The 24451-nt window shown below is 40.3% G+C and overlaps 1 protein-coding gene across 1 annotated transcript in view; it reads left to right on the forward strand.

Annotated features, from left to right (window-relative positions):
• The window catches only part of ELP4 (elongator acetyltransferase complex subunit 4), a 151497-nt gene extending 137146 nt beyond the window's left edge, over positions 1 to 14351 (forward strand). The window contains exon 11 of the mRNA XM_059825963.1: positions 14092 to 14351. Within this exon, the coding sequence (XP_059681946.1) occupies positions 14092 to 14237 (146 nt within the window). The 3' untranslated portion in view covers positions 14238 to 14351. The remainder of the gene's footprint in view (positions 1 to 14091) is intronic.
• Positions 14352 to 24451: the final 10100 nt, after the last annotated feature.

Genomic DNA, 24451 nt, shown 5'->3' on the forward strand with positions numbered 1-24451 from the left:
TGCTCTGGCTGTTCCCCCTGGCAAGTTCTAGCTACATTCAAAATATTCAAATAAGGTCATCTGATAAGGTTGCCTGGTCTCGTAGTTGTTTTTTACTTATTTAATGGAAGAAATGTTTAAATGGTATTTAGAAGAAATAATTATACAGGGACTACAAAATATATTTCTTACCGGTATTTCTTCCCTCCCTCCAACCTGTTTTCATGCTATGGGTCAGCACTTAACAGCTCTCAAGAGTGTCTGGCTGAATAGCAGCAGGCTTCTAAATCTCAAATCAAGTGCTCTTCAAAGCACCTTACTTCTCTTGAGATAAAAACTTGAGGCAGGTTTTTCTATCTGGCCTATTCATCAAGTATAGTCTACTGAATTGTTGACATTTCTAAACACTAAAGGGATTTTAAAGATCTTATTGCTCTAAAGAGACTTACTTGTAGTAGGGAATAAAGAAGTGAAATGAAAAAAATACTGACACATGAAAAGTACAAAACTAAATAACTGCTAGAAACAGCTGAATGCAAATAACTATAATTTGACATATATTTTCTGTACAAAACACATTTTTGATGTAGGAATCTGCTCAACCCTCGCCCCCAACTTCCAGATAAATAGTAATGTTTATTTTAATCTTAATTACTCACCAAGTCTTGCATTTAATGTGATGCCAGTTTCTGTCATTCATATTTAATATATTTGTTTCAATTTACACTGAGTCCTACTGTCTTAGATAGAGTCATTTAAAAGGGAATTAGCGTGACCTGTCTTTTAACCTTTCCTCAGCAACTTCTTATTCTGTGCTTAAACTTCCTTTAAAGCACTGGTTTGCCAAAGGGTAGTCAACCAATGCGATCCTTTTTTTTTTTTTTTAATAAGCAATATCAATCACTGAGTAAAAGTATGCCACAGTACGTTTTCATACCAAAACAGGGTAATCCAGCATCATGATATTAAATTACACTTCAGTGATTTCTGAAGTCTAAGATTATTTGGTAGTAATGCTACAAAAGGCTTTGTTAACTGGAATTTTAAACTGTAGCCCTCATGAGTCATGGGGGATTAGTACTGAAAATAAGAGTTATTAAAATATCAATTATATAATTTCTACATCCTCACCTGGGAGTTACAGGAACTGAACATACTTCCTATATCAGTGCCAGTTTTTAGGGTGAGAAGACAATGAGAGCAGAAATGTATTTTTTTTTTCTCTTCTAGCCTGGTTTTTGCCTTAGCATGGAGCATCTGACAGTGGCGTTTACCATTGCAGAGCTGAAGTTTCTAGCTTGTGAAAAGCTGCAAACATAAACAAACTGGTCATCTGTTTAGCAGCCTTGGTTTGTAAATGTGCAGAATTTTGTACACCAGCAATACATTTATCTATCTAAATGAGACTTGCTTTTAAAACAGAGATTAGTAATAATAGTTTTCACTTAAATAGCACTTTTTCACTTCCCCAGCACTGTTTTGAAGTGATTGAATAATTTGTGTTTCTCTACACGTAATAATCCTGCCAGGCAGACTCAGAAAATACCTGTAGCAAAGAACTTGTCTGTGCATGAAAAGCAAAATAATAAAAAAAAAAAAAAAAAGATAAAAAGCTCCTGAAAATTAGTCTGCTTCAAAAAGCTATTAAATTGTTCCTATCCCTGAAGCTTTACAAATGTGCTAATTGTTGTGTTCTGGTCATGTAATACGTTTCTGCACGAAGGCGCTTTCCTGTTGCCGAAGCCCTTGTGCCGTCTGGGGGAGGGACTGGCGGGCTGTGTAACATGGGGTAATGAATCTTCCCTTTGGGCAGCGCGTGCTTCAGGTCTGAACGCCCAGAAATGCTTCACAGATGTGCTGGGCTGCCTAGCAATGGAAATTTTTTTTTTCTAATTCTAGCTGACCTAAAAAAGTAAATAGACTACTGAGCATCGGGCTACTCCCAGTATAAAACAACAATATCCCCCCAGCTAGCATTTACATTTTGCCCCCCTACATGCTCCTTCTTCATAACCAGCAACTTGCCAAACCTGTGACACTGCTCTCTCGAAACAGCGGCGTTCAGGGACATATTGTATGGGTGGTTTGCATTGTGTAGTCGAGTGTAAAACCATGCAGCTCACACGGTCTCAGTGCTTTCTAGAGCAGTAGTGCATGCGTTGGAGAGATTCTGTAGGTAGACACATTGGCCATTACACTGTTACCAGTAACTCACATGAGGTCATAAGCAATATGTGCATTTGCACGTATAGTTTACATATTGTGTTTGTACACGCAACTTCTGAAACTGATGTATAGGAGGAAATAAGCGTTGTCAGTATATAGGAAAATCTAGAAAATACGCTGAGACAGCTGTGGGGCAGCTCACAGCTGGGCTGGTCCAGAGTCTCAGAGCAGCTCCCGTTTTCTCCTGTTCTTCTTAGGAAAGCACTTCACTAAACTCTAAATTTCATAGTATCTATAGAGACTAGGTACTTGAAATCAATGGAAGCTTGTAGACAATGTGTATTTTAGCAATAGCTGGCAGAACTGTTCAATTCAGAAGTCTGTTTGCCTTCCTGTTGTATTTCTTTTTTGAGTTGGCAACTCAGGCATTGGAATGCACTTGTAACAGAGGCTTGCTAGGGCGAGAAAAATGTCTTTACTGAGAGAGCAGTGAAGCACTGGAAGAGGCTGCCCAGGGAAGTGGTGGAGTCACCATCCCTGAAGGTGTTTAAGGAACATGTGGACATGGCATTGTGGGACATGGTTTAGTGGGCATGATGATGTTGGTTGATGGTCGGACTTGATGATCTTACAGGTCTTTTCCAACTGTAGTGATTCTGTGAGTTACCTGTCTTGGAGCATAACCTTTCTGTGAAGTGTTGAAATCAATCTGGACAATTTTATCAAGAGGCAGAATACTTTTAAGCAGTTTATTTGTGTTGTTGCACACCCTGAGATAAAATGGTGGTTTTTAAATAGGTGTATTAATGACCTTTCTGAAATGTAACAAAATATTTAAACAGAGACAGAAGCTTGATAGATTACAGTGAACTTTAACAGATAGCTTTGGATGCGAACTCAAATTTTTGGTTAGTTTTCCAACTTAGCTGAAATTGTAGAGGGTGACAGTAACATTGCAATATGTTGGACCTCCTAGAACAGATGCTTCTGTCTCTGAATGCTATTTCTCCCTCCTCCTCACTTACATAGCTTCTGTTTGTATACACAGTGTCTTGAGCACTTCTCAAGCTTCCCAGTAGAGAGACCCAAGTTGTTGCAGAGCAGCACGGGCATCGCCAGCCACTCTGGAGCGTTTCCAGTGAGCCATCTGTGGTTTAATACGAAATCTGTACTTTGTGGCATGTTGCAATGTCATTCAAAGAAAGAAGAGGTACAGTGGAGGCACTGACTCAATGAGAAGCTTCATGTAGTTGTAGGACTGAATTCCTCTCCTTGACCTTTTACTCTCCGAGTTAAGAATTCAGTTTAAGCTAGTCATCCAGGTTTCCTGAATAATCAGCAGAGATGGGCAAGCACTTGCAAGGATGATTCATCTCATCCTAAGTATGTAATATAGGTTAGACTGAATGGCTGACTTGTAGACAGCTGCAATTAGGTTGAATGAATCCATCAAGGGAGAGAATGTGACATTAACATTAGCATCCATCCGGACTATCCCGAGAGCCCTAGAATTACTCAGACCTGCATCACGGGTCCCACACTGCTCTTATGTAAGCCCAGGGAGGAGAAATTCAGCAAAAAGAACAGATCTACAGGAGCAATGTTAGTCTGCTTGCTTTGGATATAGATGATACCTTCAGACTCATGAACTGCTGTTTGAATTTAGAACAGTATTTCCCTTCAGCTTTTAGACAACGTATTCCAATCTCAACTGTAATGCCCCTAGATAATATATCTCCTCCTGCCCTCCATCTTTCCCTTTTTTCACTCCATCTTCTCTTCAGCACTTTGTCACATAATTTCTTCCCTGTTCTCTTCCACTTCCACTTGCCTTTCTGTGCAGGGTACTCTTTCTCATAGAACATTTTTTCAGTTAGAAGGGAAAAAAAGCTTTTGCATTAATACAGTATTTATACATCATGACATTTTTCATTCTTCTTGGATATTTTATCTTTTTTTTTTTTTTGTTTTACCCACTTTGTGTATTCAGACTGTAAACTCTTCAGGAAAGAGAGAGTCTTTCAATATGTGCTTGATAAGAGCTGGGTCAGTAAGTATTGCAATAGTCTGCTATGTAAATATTTACTACAGTTCTGGTTGTAAGATTACCATGTATTTCTCTACATTTTGGATCAGATGAGCAGTTGAACAGCTGTAGTCCCTGCATACTCTATAACCATCACTGCTTAATTCAGCCCCCTTTATAACATGGGGAGCTTCTTCGTTATGCAGAGACTACAGTTATAATATGAAGTGGGTCTGTTTGTTACTTGTACGTGTGATTTAGAGCACTTCGCAGTGCCAAACATTCGGCATTCTCAAACATCAGAGAAGGTAAATCTTGCTGATATTTTTATCTTTCCCTTGTGTCTCTTCACATGTAGCAAATTGTCTTTAACACATCTTGGAGTTTTTCTTTGGAATGAAAGAGTTTGTTCAGACAATTGTCTGTTGTTTCCTGTCACTGAAAAGTAGTGACTAATGCTGCACATACAAAAACCCACCTGTCTCTACTCACAATTTACTGGAACCTCTTCAGCCATCTGAAATCCCCTAGGGATTCATTTTACACAAACATGTACAGAATAGAATTTTATTGGTACAAATGATCTCTGAAAGATTTTGGCTTTGCAACAGCCAGCATTTAAATAAACTGAGTTTTAAATTCAGACTCAGGAATTGAGATTTTAAGTACTTTGCGTAGTTTTCTGGTCAGAGAACAGAAACAGTACCATGTGGCACATCCAAACGAATCAGCACAGTTTGAATTAAATTCTCTTGGATATTACCATATCACTTCTGTAAAGCAGATACACTGGAAAGCTGCACTGAAGAGGCACGTATTAAGATTCAGTGTTCTGAAACGTAAAACAACTTTTACAAAATCTATCACAAAAGGAAGTGGGTTCATTAATGGTTCTTAATTTTGCCAAGTGTCTTTAAAGTCACTGTTCAAATAACCTCTTTGTAGCATGGGAAACCCGCAACAAAACATCATTGTCCTGCAAATGAGGTGAAAGTGAGAATTATCCTAGTTTTATTTTACATTCTGTAAGTGATGGAAAATAAGAGTTTCTGAATTGTGTTCAAGTATTTTAAGTACTGTTAGCTATATATAAAAAATTATTTTCATATTAGTAATGTGTCCTTTAGCAGACAGACAGGGATATGTAGGTAGAAGTATATTTATCAGCTATTCTTAGTGGAAGCCTCCTCTCAACACCTGATGTTAACAATAATTAATTTTGATGGCTCAGATTATGCTTCAGCTTAAAAAAAAAGAAGTAGGAAATGCATATGGTAGATGTGCTTATTTTAACATGGGTTGATATAGTTGTGATTAGTTATAAGTCAATCACAGTTACCTGAAAAGTAGAGAATTTTAGAATGTTCTTTTTAAAAGTCAAGTCTTTTGTCTTTATAAACGGTTTAGAAAATGTATCCATCGCTGTGATTTAAAAATGGTAACGTAGCATCTGTGAATATAGCAGAACAAGAAGAAACTGAGTTCATGTCCATTATACAGAAAATTTGTTACCAACTGGTTTGTCTCCTGAATTTGTTAAAATACCGAGAAAATTGTAATGTGAACAGGAATGTAAGAGATTCTTAATAAATTAGTTTGAAAATAGTTTGCCTAAGACCTAAATGCAGTTATGGGAGGATAGTTTGGCACCATTCTCTCCACAGAGAAATATTCTAGATTGTGAGACACTAGTCATAACCAAATTTCAGGACTGTCATACGATTTCTGCCTGACACGGGTCTAGGCCGGTTGGAGTGACTTTTCTAGTCCTTGCTGTGAGAACTTATAATGTCTTCAGTGGTAAAGGGCTTCCTGTTTTGCCATTGAGAAGTGAACTTACATAACTCAGAATGTTTTGTGGCATTAGTAAGAATTTTATATCTTTTCATAGCGGTATTGTCAGATTTGTATGTGAGTTATTACAATGTTGTGTCAACATAAGTGATATGTCACTCCAGTAGACTACATATCGTATAAAATATAATTCATTTCGTCATAATACACATACTTGATGTCTCTCAATTGGCAAACTTAGCAAGGGAAAAGGCCAAAACTTAAGAGTCACCGCCATGTCAAACATTTGAACAAACTCTTCTCTCTAGAAGAAATTTCATTTCATACCTGCACATATTTGTGTTTATATTAAGCCCAAAGGTAGTAATTTTTTTTTGCCAAGACGACCAGTTAGTTACTGTGCTTGATGATGACCTGTTAAGAAAGCAGTGAAGTCATTGACTGGCAAGGCTAAGACACTCCTGAAATGTGTATCTCTTAAGGAGTTTGTAACCATTTGGCAGCTATCTCCGTTAGAAATGTAAGAGCAACCTGTGGGGACGTCAGGTAAACCTGTTCATTCGGGACCTCTTTCACCGCACAGACATATTGCAATGGCCTTGAAGGTGTGGCTCGGGGCACCGCAGAGAATCAGTGCCACGTGTTGCTATTGCATTGAAGGTATACCCAGTGTCCCTGGTGGGCTCAGCCACCACTATTAAATCCTTCCCCCACCACCCAAATAAGAGCAGAGCAGGGTCAGTGAAGGTAACCAGGGTCAACCACCAGTCCTGGTGACTGCCGGACAGATCCCTAGTGATGAGGCAAGTCCACTCTCAAGCTGAGAAGTCAGGGCAGCAGGTGAGGATCATACTCGGATCAGCAAGCTCCATCGTCGGGCCCCGGCACAGCGGTAGCACGGGAGAACAGCCAGGGCCTGAGCAGAGCGCAGCTCCCCAGCAAAGCGGGAAGCGCCTGGCAGGGCTTTGCCAGCTCCTTCTTGCACAGCCCTTTGTCACCGGCAGCCCAGTTTGGGGGTGCACAGCTGCACTGTATCACAGTTGGCCCCGAGCACTGGCAGCTGAAGCCTCCCGTTTGGGACAATCTTCTTCACTGCAAAGAGAAAGAGACAGCTCAGTGGCTGTGGAGTAATTTGGCATATCCACTGGTTCCCTATTTTCTTAAGATCTAAGTTGCTTGTTTTCATTTCCAACGGCCTCCATGTCCTTTCCCCAGCCTGCCTGGGAGGTCTTATTCATTATCAGGAAATCTATTTCCAGTCAGGTAATTGTGACAATCGCTTGACAGTTCGATAATTTTCAAGCAAGAAACGGGGTTCTTCACTCTAAGAGGAGGTTTTATACAGCTGCATTACTAACGCCTGCAGATTTCTCCTTAAAATCCACCCTTTTCATGATAGCCACAAAAATGCTGAAGTCTTCTCTTTGGTACTATGATAATAGAAATAATTACTAGTAAGTATAAGTGAGGTAATAACAAAAAGACGTAAAAGGGAAAACACAACGCAAGGGCTGTGTTATGGGCATCATAAGCAGAAGAGGAAACGGTAACAGGAACTCGGCCTCTGTACCACTGACTGTTCCTGTTCTCTCTTGTGTGGGCTTTATGGAATAGCAAGAGTTCTGCTTCAAAGAGAAATAAGTAGGATATAAAGCTCCCCAACTAGGAGTCTGCATCTTGCATTTTCCCAGCATTCCTAAAATTCTTCTCCCCACCCCCCTCTTCCCCCTAAACCAAATCCCTTCAGCTTTGGTGACTTCAGTCTTCATGGAGTTGTAGCAAATGGAACCAGAAGGGATCTAGAGAGGTCATTAACCCATCTCCCTGCCTCAAGGCAGGACTGGAGCCATAACAGAGTCATAAGCAATTTTTTTGGTCAAAGATCCAAATAAATGGAATTGTAAAGATTTTTTTTTTAAGTTTAATTTTTGGAAGTTTGGACTCAGTTGTTAAAGCTTCATGTAACTGTTAGCAGAGTCACAAGGTTAACTTCAGTGGAATTATTTTAATATATATCAAATGGAGAATGAATTCCCACCTGAACTCCCACCTCTTTTTTTATGAGATTCAATGATTTTACATCACTCGTGTTATTATTTATTTGTTTGCTAAAAATAGAATAATTATTTTGGAGTAATATGAAGAATTATTTTGGGTTTAGATTTTTGCCAATATATGTATATCTGCTTATTATATTGTTGCTAAACATTTTTATACTTTTTATTGCTTAAAACATTTTACAGAATATGTGATTTTAGCAGCCCTTAATTAATTTTATGAAATTTTGCTCTTTCTTGAATGTCGTCCACCTCAATTATTTCTGAGTATTTTAGCCAGTGTAAAAACAATCTGTACAGACTTACATTTCCTCAAATCTGAGAAGTAATTTTATGAACTGATTGTTGTTTATGCTGTGTAGGTGTAATACTGGATTTCACTAGTTGCCTCCACAATGCAGTGCCAATAGATTCCTCAGAAGAATATTTGTAGCATATGTGTATGGTTGTATAGTAATCAGTTCTTTAACGTTATCTCTAGTAGCTAGCTCTTCGTTTAACCTGTCAGTGGTTACTTAGGTTCAGTTATAAGATTTTTACTTTATTTTCAATCCCTTTTATAGTCAGTTAAAGCCTGCATACTGTTCCTGTGCATTTTGTAACTGAGGTATAATCAACATCAGGAGAGGTTGCTAGGAAAACTGCTGGTCAGTCCTTTTAATACTGAAGAGAAAAACATTGGAAAGTCTGTTTTTTGTGATAAATCTGTAAAACAGTCCCCTTGATACAATAAGCTACGCTGGCAAAAGCACGGGTTAGTATTTTTGTTATTAGGGATTTCATTGGTTTAAAATAAAAAAAAAAACAAAATACACCCCAGGCAAATGTACCAGCCCACTGGAAGTTCCTAGAATAGCCATGACTTGGATTTTTACATCCCAGTCTTACAAGGCAGACCAGTGTCAGAAAACCATCAGTGCTGTATTTGGTCCTCGGTGCTGGGACTGGACTAACTGATTGCTCGGTGTCCCTTCTGGCGTGTCATTTTATGTATTCTTATCCTCCACTTCTACTTTTTTTTTCCCGTTGAGAACAAATAAAGTAATTAGAATTTTTCTTCAGGCAGAGGGAGGAGCAGAGGCAAAGTATGTAATAAGTTTTGTCTGAACTGTTTTCCTTTCGTAGTGCATGCCCTAAAGCTGTGTGCTTAGCTGGGTTCAGTGTAATTGTTCCTATCACCACAAAGCCTCCGGGACCGCCCGAAACAGAGCGGGTGGGAAGCGCCAGCGCTCACATCCTGCCCCTTCCCTAGCTGTGCCTTGTGCAGTAATAGCCTTCCTCCATAGCCCGGTATTTCTGAATTGAGTGAGTGAAGCTTAGAGTCTGATTCTGAAGATGCTAAATTTAAACCTTTCTGACATCCTGTATAGGTGAAAATAGTGTGTGATCATGTAATTAAACACACTATAATAATGCAGATACACAATTAACTTCGCACAAAGGAAGTTTACTCCAGCATTGCCTCGTTTTTACACTGACAAACTTTACCTTTCTTTGATACGGGCTTTAAGAAATTATCACAAGGAGGGCGATTATAGGATCCTGGTTTCACTCACATATTTACTTTTGCCAGACTATGGCCATTTTGCCTTAAAATATTGTTGCCCCACCAGCTTTCTGTAGGCTACAGGAAGTTTTGGTTTACCCACATGCTGGGATATTTTCATGAAAATCTTCAATTCTTTAAAAGAACAAACAAAAATATGCAATTTTATGTCTAGCATTTATGCCAGGGATGTGTTTTTGCTGTCCTGTGAAAACCCACCTGTTTGGCCCAGGCACGCTCAGTACTGTGTATTCAGCTTGACCCTTTGCCAGGGATGTCCCTGCTTTTTGGACCGGGAGGCGAGCCGGTGCCTGTGCCCGCACTCTGGGCGGGGGGCACTGGGGCAGAGGAAAGGGCAGGGGCAGGAAGCAGGGCGGAAAGCAGTGCCAGCAGGAGAAAGAAGGGCAGATCAAGAACAACAGGTCGGAAGAGGAGGAGGACAAAATAGGGGATGAGGAAGACAAGGGGCTGAGGCAAGGAAGGGTGGCCTGGTGCTGGACTTGGACCTAGGCACTGGGAGCAGAAGCAGGGGATGGAATATGGGCAGAAACAGGCAAGAGAAACCCAGGACTGGCAGGAGCGGGAACGAAGAGCTTGGAAGCAGGAAGCTGAGACTGGCTGGGGCAGAGGCTGGGGAGCGCGGGTAACCGGGGAAGGGGCGTTTTTGTCGTGAAGACCAGTTGCAGGATGGGAGGCCTGGGCAACGAGGACTGGGACTGCCGATGTGAGCAAAATCAGCCTGGTTCTTTTCAGACTGATAAGAGAAAGAGAGGTTGAAAGGGATGGAGGTCACAGCCTCAGAAATAGCAGAGAAGTCTGTCCACCAGAAAACATTTGGTCCTACACTGGGACTTTAAATGTGACTGTTTCTCTGTGGTCAGCAAATATCTGTGAAAATGTCTGATCGTTCTGTAACGCTGGTGTTCAAAAAGGATCACAGCCTATTCATGCTATCACTTACTGCCTTAGTTCAAATGACCGCAATGTCCCTATTGGTGCCAAAAATAAAGGTCTGTTGTTTAGCTTGTGGATGTCTGTATCTGCCATGCGATGAGTTTCCAGTTTGTTTGTGGTTTAAAGTTTAGAATTTTTTTAATGGTGTTAAAATATTTAATAGGATTAATATTTGCAGCCCTGTTTATATTGTTAAGCTGCACACAGAAAATGTAAGGAATGATATTTTGAAATGCCTCTTCAGGCTTTATTCAGAGGTGGGGGGGGGGGGTGTGCTATGATTCAGATCTTAATGGCAGGATAATATTCAGTTGTTTTCAGAGGACCCTAATGTTGTTTATTGTTCAAAATACGTCTGATCTGAGGATGAATATGGCATATGCAGTGAAACATGCTTCCTGGAGAACCAGCAATTTGCTGTAATGTTTGAAAACTGGGATTGTAGAGAGGGCAAGGATTGCAGGAGGGATGGTCTCACAATTAAGACAATTGAAGGATATCGTGGAAAGTATGACACCTCTCTGCCTATACCACTAAGCTTCTGTGTGATCATGTCACTCAGAAGTTCTGAACTCTTGTTTTGTGTCTCGCTTTCTGAGAGCCTGACTTGGGGTTCTGGAAGAAATACTGAGCACTCACAGCTGCAAATGAAGTTAGCGTTTGATCATGGGAAATACTGTACAATGCTAAACATTCTGGGAAAGCAAGTCCTAAATGCCTCAGATTGTGTTTCTGAAATTAGTAGATACCATTCGTCATGTGTTTGATGTGCCTCAATTCCCTGTCCATAAAATGGAGGTAACTTTGCTGGCCTGTCTCACAAGAATATTAGGAAAATAACACAGTTGGTATTTGTGAAGCATTCAAGTGCTATATACTGACATGTGCTATTGAAAAGCCATTCTGTCTTCAGAACAAGGTCTGAATAGTGTACAATAAATGCATCAGAAAAGTTCAGAGTAAACAGTGACAAGAAAACAAAATACTGAATAGCCAGTTGCTAAATGAGCAGCATGCATCCTCTTTGCTGAATAAGATCGGGGAAGAAGAGTATATGCATGTATAATGAAACGCTGCATCATAACAAATACATCTGTAAAAGCCAAATTCAGTCACACCATCCAATCTAAGGATCTTTAATTTTTACTTTTCCTAATTCAGACCCACCATCCAATCTGAGGATCTTTAATTTTTACTTTTCCTATCTGAGTCCTTGCAAATTTATAAATATTCTTCTATCTATTTTCTGTTTATAAAATATATTAGCGAACGAACACAGCGTTGACTTAAGAAGAGGCTGTGTAAATATCAAAATTTTTTTTCTTTTGACCACCACTTTAAGTCCAGGCCAGTGTGGCAGGGTTTACAGTTGTTCCCTGTCTGTGATACTGGTTAGTCCCTGCGTAAGATGAGTCTGCTGAGTCTCGGTTCTGTTTGCTCTTCATCACCTTGCTCTGAATCCATTTGGCAGACTTGGCAAAAGGGTCAGTAATTGCAGGAGGAAGACAGCGGGACTACATTTCCCCTGGAGGAAGCCACCTCTCCCGCTTCCCCATGAGCGCAGAGAGATGCTAACAGTGAATGGGAGAAGGTTGGATTAGTTCACTTGTCTCTCCACCTCCCACATACCAGATACCCTGTACCTTGCTAGCAGAGTACTGTATGCTTTTTGGGAAAGAAAATGTGACAGAAAGATCTGCCAAGTGCTCCCCTGCACTTCCTGGCTTTCCCTCATCCTTCATTTTCCAGTGGTTACAACCCCCCTCTACAATCCAAATTGCACATTGGCTCTTCCCTAGCAAATGTTTTTCTCAGCAGACAAACAAGATAGGCACATGCCCTAGTTTATATTGTGTTGATGTAGAAATGAGGCATCGTGGACCACAGTTCACATCCACAGCTGTGCTTAACCTTCTTAGGAAGAAGGGAAGAACTGTAGGTGAGAGATACCATACCACAGCGCTGATTTTAATACAGTAAAATGTAAGAGCTGCATAGTTACTAAATGGTACATACAGGAGGGTGTGTTTTGATACATGAATTGTGAGATTTCCCACGTGCGAAGTACTACAAATAAATACACACATTTCTTCTATTTCAACACTGAGGTATGTCACCTCGCCCTGGGCACGAGCTTTCCTACTCCGCATGCGTTACTTTATGTATTTCCTTCCCTCGGAGAAGACGCCAACCCAGCACACATTCTTCTCCCTGCTCTGCCCACAACCAGGAGTGACCTGTGATAGGAAGCACTTTGGAACCTCTCAAGTTATGTCTAAGTGCACAATCTCAAAGCCAGCAATGACTTAACAGCCAGCCCACAGTAAATACAGATCTTTCTTATGCTTTTTTATTGAATTCTTATCTTATTCTATGAAAGTTGCAAAGGTATTGAATAAAAGGCAGCTGTATTTATGCGTTGTGATAAAAGCAAAAACATAGCAACAGTAGAGAATAAGGATAGTCCACATAGCCTGCTAATACACATTTGCAGCCATTACTGTTTTCCTGTTCCTTTCAGAAGCATGTGCATTTTGAAAGAAGAGACACACAGTTTAGCCTTCGCCTACTAAATCTTTCAAGAAATATGCTCCTTCCATGATACCAGTTTCATAAATTATTGCACTGTGTATAAGATGCTTAACTGTCTCATCTGACCGCCTTTCAGTACCTCACCATATCCAAAAGCGAGCCAGTAATTAACCAAGTAAAGCCTCGGTTTTACATTAATTTTCACCTTACTTTACAAAAGCTAAATGGTAATGTCATGTCTTTTATATATCTCCAGTGTAAAAGATCCTCAGAAGAAGGGTAGAAATATTTTTGTCGTAGTTGCAAAATAAGGTTTATTATGCAAGGACTGTGTGTTTGTGGACAACAGTATAACCTGTGTCTCAGTTTCCTCATCTGTAAAATGGATGTAATGTTCCCCCAACTCACAAGGTACAGCAAGGTTTGATTAGCATATACGATTGCCTTATACAAATGCAACTACTATCACTGCTTGTTTTTATTAAAAAATGACAGTAGAGTATGAAGAAGAAACACTCTAGCAGAATAATGCTGCAACCAGGGTGAGCCCTCTCCATCTTTTGACTATCACATCATCTATTTTCAGACGGCCACAAAGTATGCATTTTTGAAATAAAACTATACTTATCTTGTAATGCCATAGAAATCAAAGGATTTGATGTAGGGGTTGACATACAGGCAAAACACTTGTTTTTAAAGGAAAAAATGCCCAGAGATGTAATTAAATCCCTTGAGCAAATTTGGATTTTGTTTAGAAAATTTTAATGAGGGAAAAATCTATTACAATTTACAGAATCCAATATATTGAAAACATACGAAACTGTTTCCAGGTCAGCCTAAAAGAGTGTCTGGGAAGTGGTTTATTTGTGTGAGTAAACATTGATGGGTCAGGAAAAAGACTGCATTTTGAAATATGCTATGGAAAATAAATTCTACTGCACTTATTCTTACCCCCCCCTCTGTTTTTTCCTCTCTCTCTTTCTTCTCTCTCCCCCCGTCTCTCTCTCCCTCTCCCTCCTGAAAATCTCCTGCCACAGCGACTGCATTTGCCTCCAGACTTGTCAGACACAGTGAGCCGCGCGAGCAAACAGGATCTGGCAGAATCCGCCAAACTGCTGAGCTCAGGATGTGGTGCTATGGCCATCGGCAAGAAGCACCTGGACTTCTAGTGATTTCTACTTAGCAGTTTCACTCAGATTTATATGACACTCTAATTATGAGTGTTAATGACTTATATAAATATTTTTCTTAATGATTTGACCCAGCAGTCTTTAAAAATACATGTTATCATATGGTGCCTTCTTTTTTTTTTTTTTTGTTCTGGTTACTTTGTACTAATTCTGGGCTTGTTTGGATTTTGCTTTTTGTTAAAGCTTCTGTTATATTGGGTCCTGCCATTGTTCAGCTGATTGGAAACATACAGTATTTTGTTCCTTTCCTTAAAATATGAAAATTACTCTTACCCTTTCATTTCTAGATGTTTTTTACAATAAAAAGAAAGGGATATTTTTCCCAATGGAATTTTTATATACTTACATTTCATATTTTGTATGAATAATAAGTTAAGTTGGACAGTTTATTGAAATAAAGGAATGAAATGAAGCAATTGATTGTCACGTGTTATTCCAAAAGCAAACTACACAGTTATGGTTTTTAAAACAGTAATTTTTGTAATTGAAATACCATTCCTAAATTTCAGGAAATATTTGCATTGGTTTATTAAATATGTAATAATAATTTTAAAATATATAAGATAGGTTTTATTCTAATAGGCTAGTAATTAAGAATGGTTGAGTTTTGAATCAGAATATATTCTAGATAATTACTGTGCCTTATGGCTTACTACATGCATTAAAATGCACTTGAATGGAATTTACTAACCATAGAGAAAAGAATTGATTTCTTTATGTAGTTCAAAATAGTAGTCCTAAACAATTGAAGTCAGCACTATGAAATTATGTCAACAGATGTAATTCAAGATTGAAATTCAAACTGACAGCTACATTAATGCTAGAAAACCAGAAGAGTGCATTTGAGCTCGGGGAAGGGTATCACAGCATGCTGGTCTAAAGCAAGGCAGAATATACAACTAAACCAGGCTTCTGTACCCTCAGATATACGGTTTGTGAACTTCCGACTATTTTGTATGTATCTCTGTGTATATCTCATCAAACGAAAGAACGGTAAAGCAAAGCTGACCTGTAAATGGAAGTGGTTTGCCTTCTTTCTTCTGAGGCTGGCTTCCATTTTGAAAGGTAGTATCTTCCTCTCCGCAGAACTTCCAAGCCACCCAGCTGTAAGATTGCATTACAGTTTCAAAATTTAGTCTTTATAATAGTGTATTACATGGCTGGAGTGAAATTGACTCTTCAAAGAACACGTTAATAGGATGCAATAACGGTAACTTATTTTGATGGGTTTGGAATCAAGAGTTGGTTAAGTGGTTTGCTTTTTTTTTCTGCAATCCAGGTTCTACTTTATTTTTTTTCTTGACAACGCTGTGTAAAACAAAGACATAGCTTTTAAAACTGTCTAACTAATATGATGAATGTCAATCACTTAAAAAACTCCACTGTAGCATAAACACATACTGTATACAGCTTTTATTCTGAATTAGAATAATTGAATCAATGACAGTGATTTGCCAGGATGTCAAATCTATCCATCATATCCTGTCACTACCAGTTTATTTTTTGTGATCAAAATCAAAAAGACTACTATTTTGTCATCAGCTATTTCATTAGTAGTAACAATCAGGTTTTCTCTTCTATATTTTTTAGATATGCCTGTTATATTTTTTATTTCTAAAGACACAAATCCTTTTTAACTCTTTTCAAAATAAAGTTTCAGAACTGAACTGTCAGTTTAATAAAGGAAAAAGACATCTCCTTTCCTATGCCAATATATTTAAAATATTATCATTGATGTCTCAAACATTTTTTCTCTTTTTGTATTATGTGTAACATTGAATGGAAGTTCTCATTAGATACTTAATTGTGCCTTTTGAAAGCATGAAATAATTTAAATACTTAGGATAAAGTGATTTTTAACAAAGATCAAGTTTTACATAGTACGTCTTTTTAATGTAAATAACACAAAACACAGTATTTCTTTGTGAAATATAAAGTCACAAGACATATAAATTGCTGCCAACATACTTAAATAGGTCATTGACTTAACATACAGGGGAGAAAATATCATTAAAGTCGCAGTCAGTTTCTAGTTAACATATTAACTGAAAATTGTTAGCGAGTAGCGTGTGTATTCCATGTATCTAGATGTGTATATGGGTGTCCTATGCATTTATAAGACTTCAATTTCAAAAACTTTGGTAGGTTAGTATTAAAGCTGACAAATATTTTTAATACTAAAGGGAACTCCCTCTGCAAATCTGGATTAATTTTTTTTCTGAGTCACTAAACATGCTTTGTAAAATAGTATTAGAGTATACAGATGTACAGTGTTGTTTACCTAAGGCAAAAACATGGCGCAAAATTGCTCTTCTTTTCTTCCAAACTACTGTATCAGTTACAACAACGTATGACAGTGACTTGGTTTATCCAGTAAACTGGTAAGTGAAATAACGCTATGTACGTGCTACCTGGTACTATGCAGATACATAGTAGGTGTAGTGTAGATTTCATTTACTGCACCAAAAGCAATTTTGACTTGGGAAGCAGGAGAAGCGTTTACATGGTGATTTTCTGTGACTTTTCCCCATAACCACTCTGTGACTGTCAAGCTCCTGTGTACAAAGCATCCTTCGGTTCTTTCTTCTTTTGATTTGAAGACAAATATTTAACTAAGGGGTGCAGCTCAGGTAATCAAAGAATGGGTGCAGCCTCTTCTGACAGGCTGTTGCAATGTGCTACCAGCTTCTTTTTGCATCTTCAGAGCCCCTTTGTTGGCTTGGATGGAAAATCTGTGCGATCCTTACTTATGCTCAGAGGGCTCTCTTCCGCAGAGATTGCGGTACAAGGTTTTTTTCTGTTTGCTGTGATTTTTAAGCAGAACTTCCTACTTTTTAGCAGGCTACAAACTGAAACCACTAAACTCAGCTGAGAAACAATAGATTCATCCCAGTGAAGACGTTCCCAATTCAGCACGAGAACTTGATCTTTACAGAATTGTGACACACAGTCAAGAAAGCAGTAATGAAATTTAAAACATTGTGTCTTTAATATGTCAAATAAGAATTCTTTATATAATTTCTGTTGTGTTGAGGTTTTCAAAATATAAGTATTTGGAACATGAGAAGAATATTATGATAGATTAAGTCTTTTTCTATGTTTGTAAAGAAATTTCAAAAGCAATTTCAAGGAAGCAGCTGAATTCAATTTTCCGTAACAGTAGCTACAAGCATCTGAAAATGGGCATTCAGCTACTTCAGATTTGATACATATGGTAGTACACCACTTGTTTCATCTTTAAATTTAATATAAAATGGTGATGTTGGTCCAAACACAGTTTTTGGAAAAGTGCAAAAGTCTAACTTACACAAATTCTTTACTATGCCAATATTGGAAAGTGAGTTATTAATCACATTTTTCTGAAACCACAAGGTTGTAACACATCCCTTTAAAAAAATGTATGTATATTACAATATTACAAACACACACACATGAACACATATTAAACCAATATTTCTCCAGGATTATATATTAGGAATTTCATAAAGTGTTCTTCTTTTGCCTGTGCTGGAGAAACATCATCCATAACTACAGAGCACAACAGAAATAGGAAAGAAGATGCTTTTATGCCTTTAAGAGGTGGTGGAAGCAAGCATCCCCCATGACATCTCTTGGGGTTTTTCTTTTCTCTTGTGACCTACCTGAGTGCAAGGCCTACATTTCTTTTTTTAATCACACTAAGCACATGATGGTGCTTATTCAATAATAAATGTACCTGTGCAGAAAAAGAATGAAAGTGAATCCTCTTCATCTTAAGAAAAAAGGCAACTCGAATGGAGGAAAAACAAAAAAAAAGAAAACCAGAAAACCACAATTTTTTTCAGTTTGTAGTCTAATATAAGCAAATATTGGGCTCTTTTTTTTTTCCAAAAATGGTTCATTAATATAGTGGATGCCTACATCTGTATTTCAGCATCTGAATGGATAGACAGATTTTCAGGAGTGTTGAGCATCAAGCATCCCGGAGCATCTGCTGAAAACTTGGCCGCTTATTTAAACTCTGACTTTAAACAATTTTGAAAGTTACTAGGCACATCGAACTAATTTGCAGACCTTCTGTTCATAGCAAAACAAAGACATCTTTTGTGCTTTCTGTATTTTTTTGCACATGGATTTTCTGGTGCTGTAGAGCTTAATCTAAAAAATCTTCCAGAGAAGTCAGTGATGATTTAGACCAGGAGCAAGCTGGTAGGATTAGGTCCAGTGGATCTTTTTTAAAATGTTAGCAGATCTAGAGAATTTGTAGTTGCATATTCCTCCATTAAAAAGAATGTGTTTTAACGTCTTCTGGCATCGAAAGTAAATGTTACCTCTAAAATGGAGCAAGAATCAAAAAAAAGTCTTCACTCTATGCTGGCAGAGTTTGAGTCTGAACATTCATGCTCTCAGAATGCTCCCAGCACTTACAGCATCAGAGGCATTCTCTTAAAAAGTCTTGAAAAAGGTGAATTTTGGTGCCCTTTCAGCTACGTTTTTGGAGTCAGGTTGGAGCAAACCACACTAAAGAAAGCTCTTGCTGAGATTCCATGGGGCTGGACTTACAGAAGAACAGAAACGAGGTCTGGTTTGGGTTTAGATATGAAATCAAGCAGTTTTCAGTGCGAATATTTTGGGAATGCATATTGTGTGGAGAAAAAGCTGTAAACTTGTTTAAAATGTCTTGCTTGAGTGAGACTTTTCTACAGTTCTTAGTATGTATTTTTTTATATTATCGAAGTATCTCAGAGCTACTACTCATAGACCAGGACTGTTTTGTGCAGGGCATCACTCTTGGCCTGGGACTTGCACTGCTGCAAAACAGATTTGCCTTCCTGACCTGTTTTAAGTCAATAGGGCAGGGATCGTTCTAGCAGGACTTGATGCCAGGTCTAGCCCCATCGTCTTCAGCTAGCAGCCATAGCTGGAAACTGTAGCCCCAGCACTTGCTTCCTGACCAGGGAAGTTTTAATGGGTCCGTTTCCTCTCCAGGCACATTCAACATCTATATGGATCCAGCAGATGAACTGGTCAGACAACAGATGTACGTCTGCTATACATTGTGTATAACGAAACTCCTGCCACCAGCATGGCCTTGCACTTGGAAAGCTAAACTAATGAGTAAAGCTGAACTCAGTCAAGACCAGACAGAGAGTGGCAGGTGGAGGAAAGTGTTTGGAAGAACTCTCCAGCATGGTGAAATTTCCATTTATGCTGTGTCCAGGATAGCTCGGCAATTTTGGAAAATGACTTGAGTGAGAAGGCATTTCACAGTGCACTCTCAAGTAGCAAGTCCATCTGTGTGGGAGATGGAGCCTTCCCAGCAGTCAGCTCACAACTGGGGGGTTCTTCCCAACTAGCAAAGGGTCATAGATACGGAGCTTCAAACATACGCCACCAATACGGCGGCTTCAGACAAGCAAATAAAACTTTACCACAACAAAACACTGGGGAAGAGGGTGGAAGCACAGCGGTAGGGTAGGTAGGCACAGTTACTTCATGCATGACGGAGAGTACAGGCACAGTAAAAGAATATATGCAGGGGAGCAGAACAGGGGGTCTGGTCTGCAGTCCTTGCCTGTAGAAGGCTCTATGAAGTTTTAAATATGTCCTTCCCCAAACGGATGTATATCAATAACAGTTCACGCAGAGCAACTGAATCATAACTCAGAAAATCATCAGACCCAACAGAAGCTTAGTTTAAGTAAGAATCGAAGGGTTTGAATGCATATTTTGCAAAGTAACAGTGTTGACTTAAATTCAGAGAAATCAAAGTGGACAACTTGCTTCTTTAAAAGCAAAAAAAGTATGAAATTTAAATGACTGGATTTTTATTTAATCCAGTCTGACAGAGGGAGTTTTAAAAATAAATAAACCCTCCCCTGCAGTATTCGAAACACAAAGCTGCAGACTACAGACTGAGTATGAATCCAGCTTTGCAGGGAGAAGTGTAGAGGGTAAAACACAAACAGTTACAGGGAGAAATATACATTTTCTTCGCTTGTGATAAGTTAACATATTTATTGTAACAACCTGAAGGTGTTTGTCTGCAGTATGCAGTTCCATATAAATCAGAGTCCTTCTGGTGCCCTATATGTAATTTCTATGGAATAACTGTTCATAAACTTCTCAAAACCCATCGGCGCAGGCCTGACCTGAAGGAGGTTATCTGTGAATCTACAAACTCCTCTGGTGCAGCTGGAAAAGCTCGTATGTCCCGGGAGAGGAAGAACTGCAGTTCGCAACCCTCACCGATTTTAGCTGCTGGAGCGTACGTGAGGGCTGTCAGGTGCCTGGAGGCAATTGCAACCTCTGCTGGAGGATCTCATGCAACTTACGGCTCCTGTCAGGCACCTGAAGGCAACAAGGATCCTCCTGGGTCGCTCACAAAACCTCTGCTCCCCATCAGACCCAGCTGCAATTCGACTTAGGGCGTCAGGCTCCAGCGCCCGAGAAACCAGACCCCACCAGCCCAGCAAAACCAGTATCGTGGTCCTTCGTGGGGGCCAAGCAGCTCCAGCACACAGCCCGCTGGCATCAGACATGCATTGGCACCTTCACCCCCTTCAAAATCACGATCCGCTCACCAGGGATGTTGCCTGGTGGGATATTACCTAGGGGGAGGAAGGGAACACAACAGAAGGCCCTGAAATTCTCAGTGTGTTAAAACATAGTCGTCGGAGGTTCTCAATGAAACTTGAGGGAAAGGAGGTTTCATGGGGACTTTTCTCTAAAGAGCCATCTTCAGAAGAAACAGCAGGGATTCTGGCAGCTGGAGGGTCATGAAAATCTGTCACACGTGTCAGCTGTACATGTTAAAAGACTGATCAAATGGTTTCATTCCTTTGAGGTTTCATTTCTGCGGCCCCTATGAAAACACCTTCATCTTCCACACAATCTCTATTGATGACTATCTTAGGATAGCGAACTATCCTAAGTAAGCTACTCTAAGTAACTGTCTGCTGATACATTGGGTTTTCCTTTCTTTACGTCTAAGAGAATATTAGGGGAGGAATTAATTTAAAATACGTTCTCAAGCAAAGAACTTGCCAACCTGGCTCCTATCCAAACTGTACTATCTTTACTACCACGCGTCTCATACAGATTGCTCCATCCTCTGCTATTTTCTTGAAGAACTACTAAACAGATAATGTATGTGAGAGACTTGCCTAACATCATTCTCCAGCAGTAATCCAAAGGGAGCTGTATTCCGTGCTTTGTTTTCCACCCAAGGAGGAGGAACATTTCTTCTGCCTCCACCACGCCGTGCAGGGCAGGGGCTTCGGGGTCCACGCACACTTTGGCCAGAGACAGGCTCCCGCGGCTGCCTTCTCTCCACAGCAAGACATGTAGATACTCACCATCTGAACAAGACCGAACAGCCGTCACAGACTCTACTCTCATGTCTGGAATTCATACGCCTATTTCTAAGGAGGAGGGGGGAGTGCATTTGGGTATTTGTAGGTGCCAATCACACTTTTGATTAGAAATAGGGCTGCGGGAGCTCATTAAGCAAGCAGGTGTTTTGTCAAAGAAAATTATTTTAAAAGAAGATGCTACACCATTCCCAGAGCAGAAGAGCCTTATCAGCTGCACGTGGAGCAATGCTCAACTGCTGAACCTGAGGACAAGAGCAAATGGAAACAAACTGAAAAAAAAAAAAGAAAAAAGAGTGATACGTTTTCTGTTTTCCTAGTCTTGTTTATACCACGGAAATGCAGAACAAATTTAAACCTTAGCATAACTCTAAATCTGCACATATTACGCAGAGAAAATGAAATAATATATTTTAGTCAGTAATACCAGAAAAATCAATTTAAATTAAAAAAAAAAAAAAAAAAGCCAGACACCTTTGGCCATGGAAAGTGAATGAAATAGGACTCCCAATGGCTGGAAACCCTGGGGGAGGTGATGTATGTTATCACTCCCAGGTTGTTCTTTGCAGCTGTAATCTTTCCCTAAAAGGTAAATCCCATGTTAGGCTGCCTAAAGTAAACCAGCCCACAGGGGCATTTTGCTCATTTTATAAATGAAGACCTAGCTGAGAAGAAGTGGTGAAATCCCCTTTCTGTGTTACAGCCTGGGTGAGAAAGCAGTTCCTTCTCCCTCCTGGAGCCGGGCACAGGCTGACTCATGCTTACCTTTAAAAAACAATTAAACCCGGTATCTGCACGGTGCGAGGCAACTCCAACACGTATGTCACCGCATGCATGTCTGCTTCGCCATCAGCGTGTATGGCTCATCGTCTGTCTGCTCTGAACAGTAACTGTTAGGTTAGCAGCCTTTTAAATGTAAATATTGTATCTAGAACACAATATTTGAAATACAAAATACAGTGTTATTAAGACAGCACTCACACATCAATTCTTGTGTGACTATAATTTGTGAAATGCCTTAGGAGGGGCTTATAAATAAAGTATAAGGTGTTATTATGAAATACATTTTAACCAAATGCACAGAAATGTCTCGTTCCTATTGAAATCAATAGCAAAACTCCCACCAATTTCAGTGGTAAAAAGAGGAGACCCTTAGAAATCGCTGTGTTACACTGAGCAATGCATTACAGCAGATTTCAGTCTTCGTAAGTAATAAAGTTCTAGAAGAAGAAAGGGGATGAAAATGGGCATTAGAGCCTGTTCAGAGCATGCTGAAGATTTTCATTTCCCACTGAGGCGGCTGGCAGTGGTGCCTGGTGAGGCAGCACGTCCCCACGCAGCCGCACACAGCCCCCTCGCCCGTTTGCGGCGGTGCTCCGAGGCCGGTTGGGCGCTGGGGCTGCTCCGGGGCCTCTCCTGGCCCCCAGCGAGCGACCGGGAGCTGGCTCCGGTGCTCCAGCATGGGAGCCCCCGCACGCTCGGCCCCGCGCCCCGACCCACCCTGGGGAAAAGGCCCTTGACAGGGCTGTGGACGCGACGTGCAATGCAAGGCTGCCTGCAGCCCGCAGAGCCCCCAGCACCCACGGCAGCGGCTCTCCAAGGCAAGCAACGCTCAGGGGACCAAATGCCCTGACTTCTTCCCGATGTGCAGCCAGCCAGGGACTTTTCCCCGCCGACCTCCTTCCACAGGGCACAGTAACAAGCCAGTGAGCCAGAAATGTCTCCTCTCTGCCGCGGCTAGCTAGCCTGTCACCAAAATAAGCTCAAGGTTCTTCCGCACACGCAACTGCTTTACAGCGTGGCTGCGACTGCAGAGGAGCAGGGCTGCGAGAGGCTGCGTCCCCGCAGCACAGCCTGCCCTGAAGAAGGCTTCAGAAGGGGCATAGAGGGCCGGCGATGGCTCGATGGAGGCCACCAGCGGCTGGACCACAGGCGGTGGAGCGGCACGGCCGGGAAAACCCGGGAAGGGCAAGGAAGAGCTACGGGAGCTGCCTCTGCCCGCGTATCAGCACCTGCAGAAACAGCAACCACGGCACAAAAGCTCTCAGGGGAGGAAGGGATGGGAAGCTCATTTCCATTCCTGGTTGAGCAGAAGTTGGCATTTAGATAGCAAACTGCATTAGTAGGTATAAACACACTAAGTGGCTGCATAAATGCTGGGCTTGTACCTGTAATTAATTGTTCCCAGAATCGATTTAGCTGTGCGAGAAGCGACCTGCCTATTGTGGTGTTCAATGCGATCTAGCCATATCTCATAAATAGATAATGTGTGTGTGCATGGCCAATAAAAATATATATAAATTAAAAAAAAAAATCCATGTTTCATTAATATTTGCCAATGGGTGGCTTCCAGGTAATTAAAACTACTTAATGCTGGTATAATGAATATCCTTATAACTGACCAGTATCAATGAAAAAGAAAGATTTTTTAATCTACTGGTTTTGCACATTTTTCCTTGCTTCAGGCTCTTGATTTTTTTAACTATCGTACTGTGCTTTGAGCAAAGCTGCTCTTTGTCCCTGAGGGATTTGGAGTTTACGTGCGTTTAATCTCGTCTGCAGCGTCGCGACTACCGCAGCACTGCAACTCCGCTGCTCCAAGTTTACAATGAAGTGTTATCTGCGGTGACAAATATGCCAAAAGGAAAACATAACCGGCCTAGATAGTATCTTTGCTTTACAAAGGCTGCTTGTGATGCCTGTGCTTTGACTCAAAACTCCCTGCGCATTGGCTTTTTAATCGTGAGATCCCTTTTTCAGCACAGCATCGCAAGTAACAACTGCACCACAATGAGCCAGCTTCATAGATATGGGAATGTTTAGATTTCCCTGCCAGTGACTAAAGGCCTTTAGCT

This window comes from Gavia stellata, chromosome 17 (genome assembly GCF_030936135.1).
Source record: "Gavia stellata isolate bGavSte3 chromosome 17, bGavSte3.hap2, whole genome shotgun sequence".
Classification (NCBI taxonomy): Eukaryota; Metazoa; Chordata; class Aves; order Gaviiformes; family Gaviidae; genus Gavia; species Gavia stellata.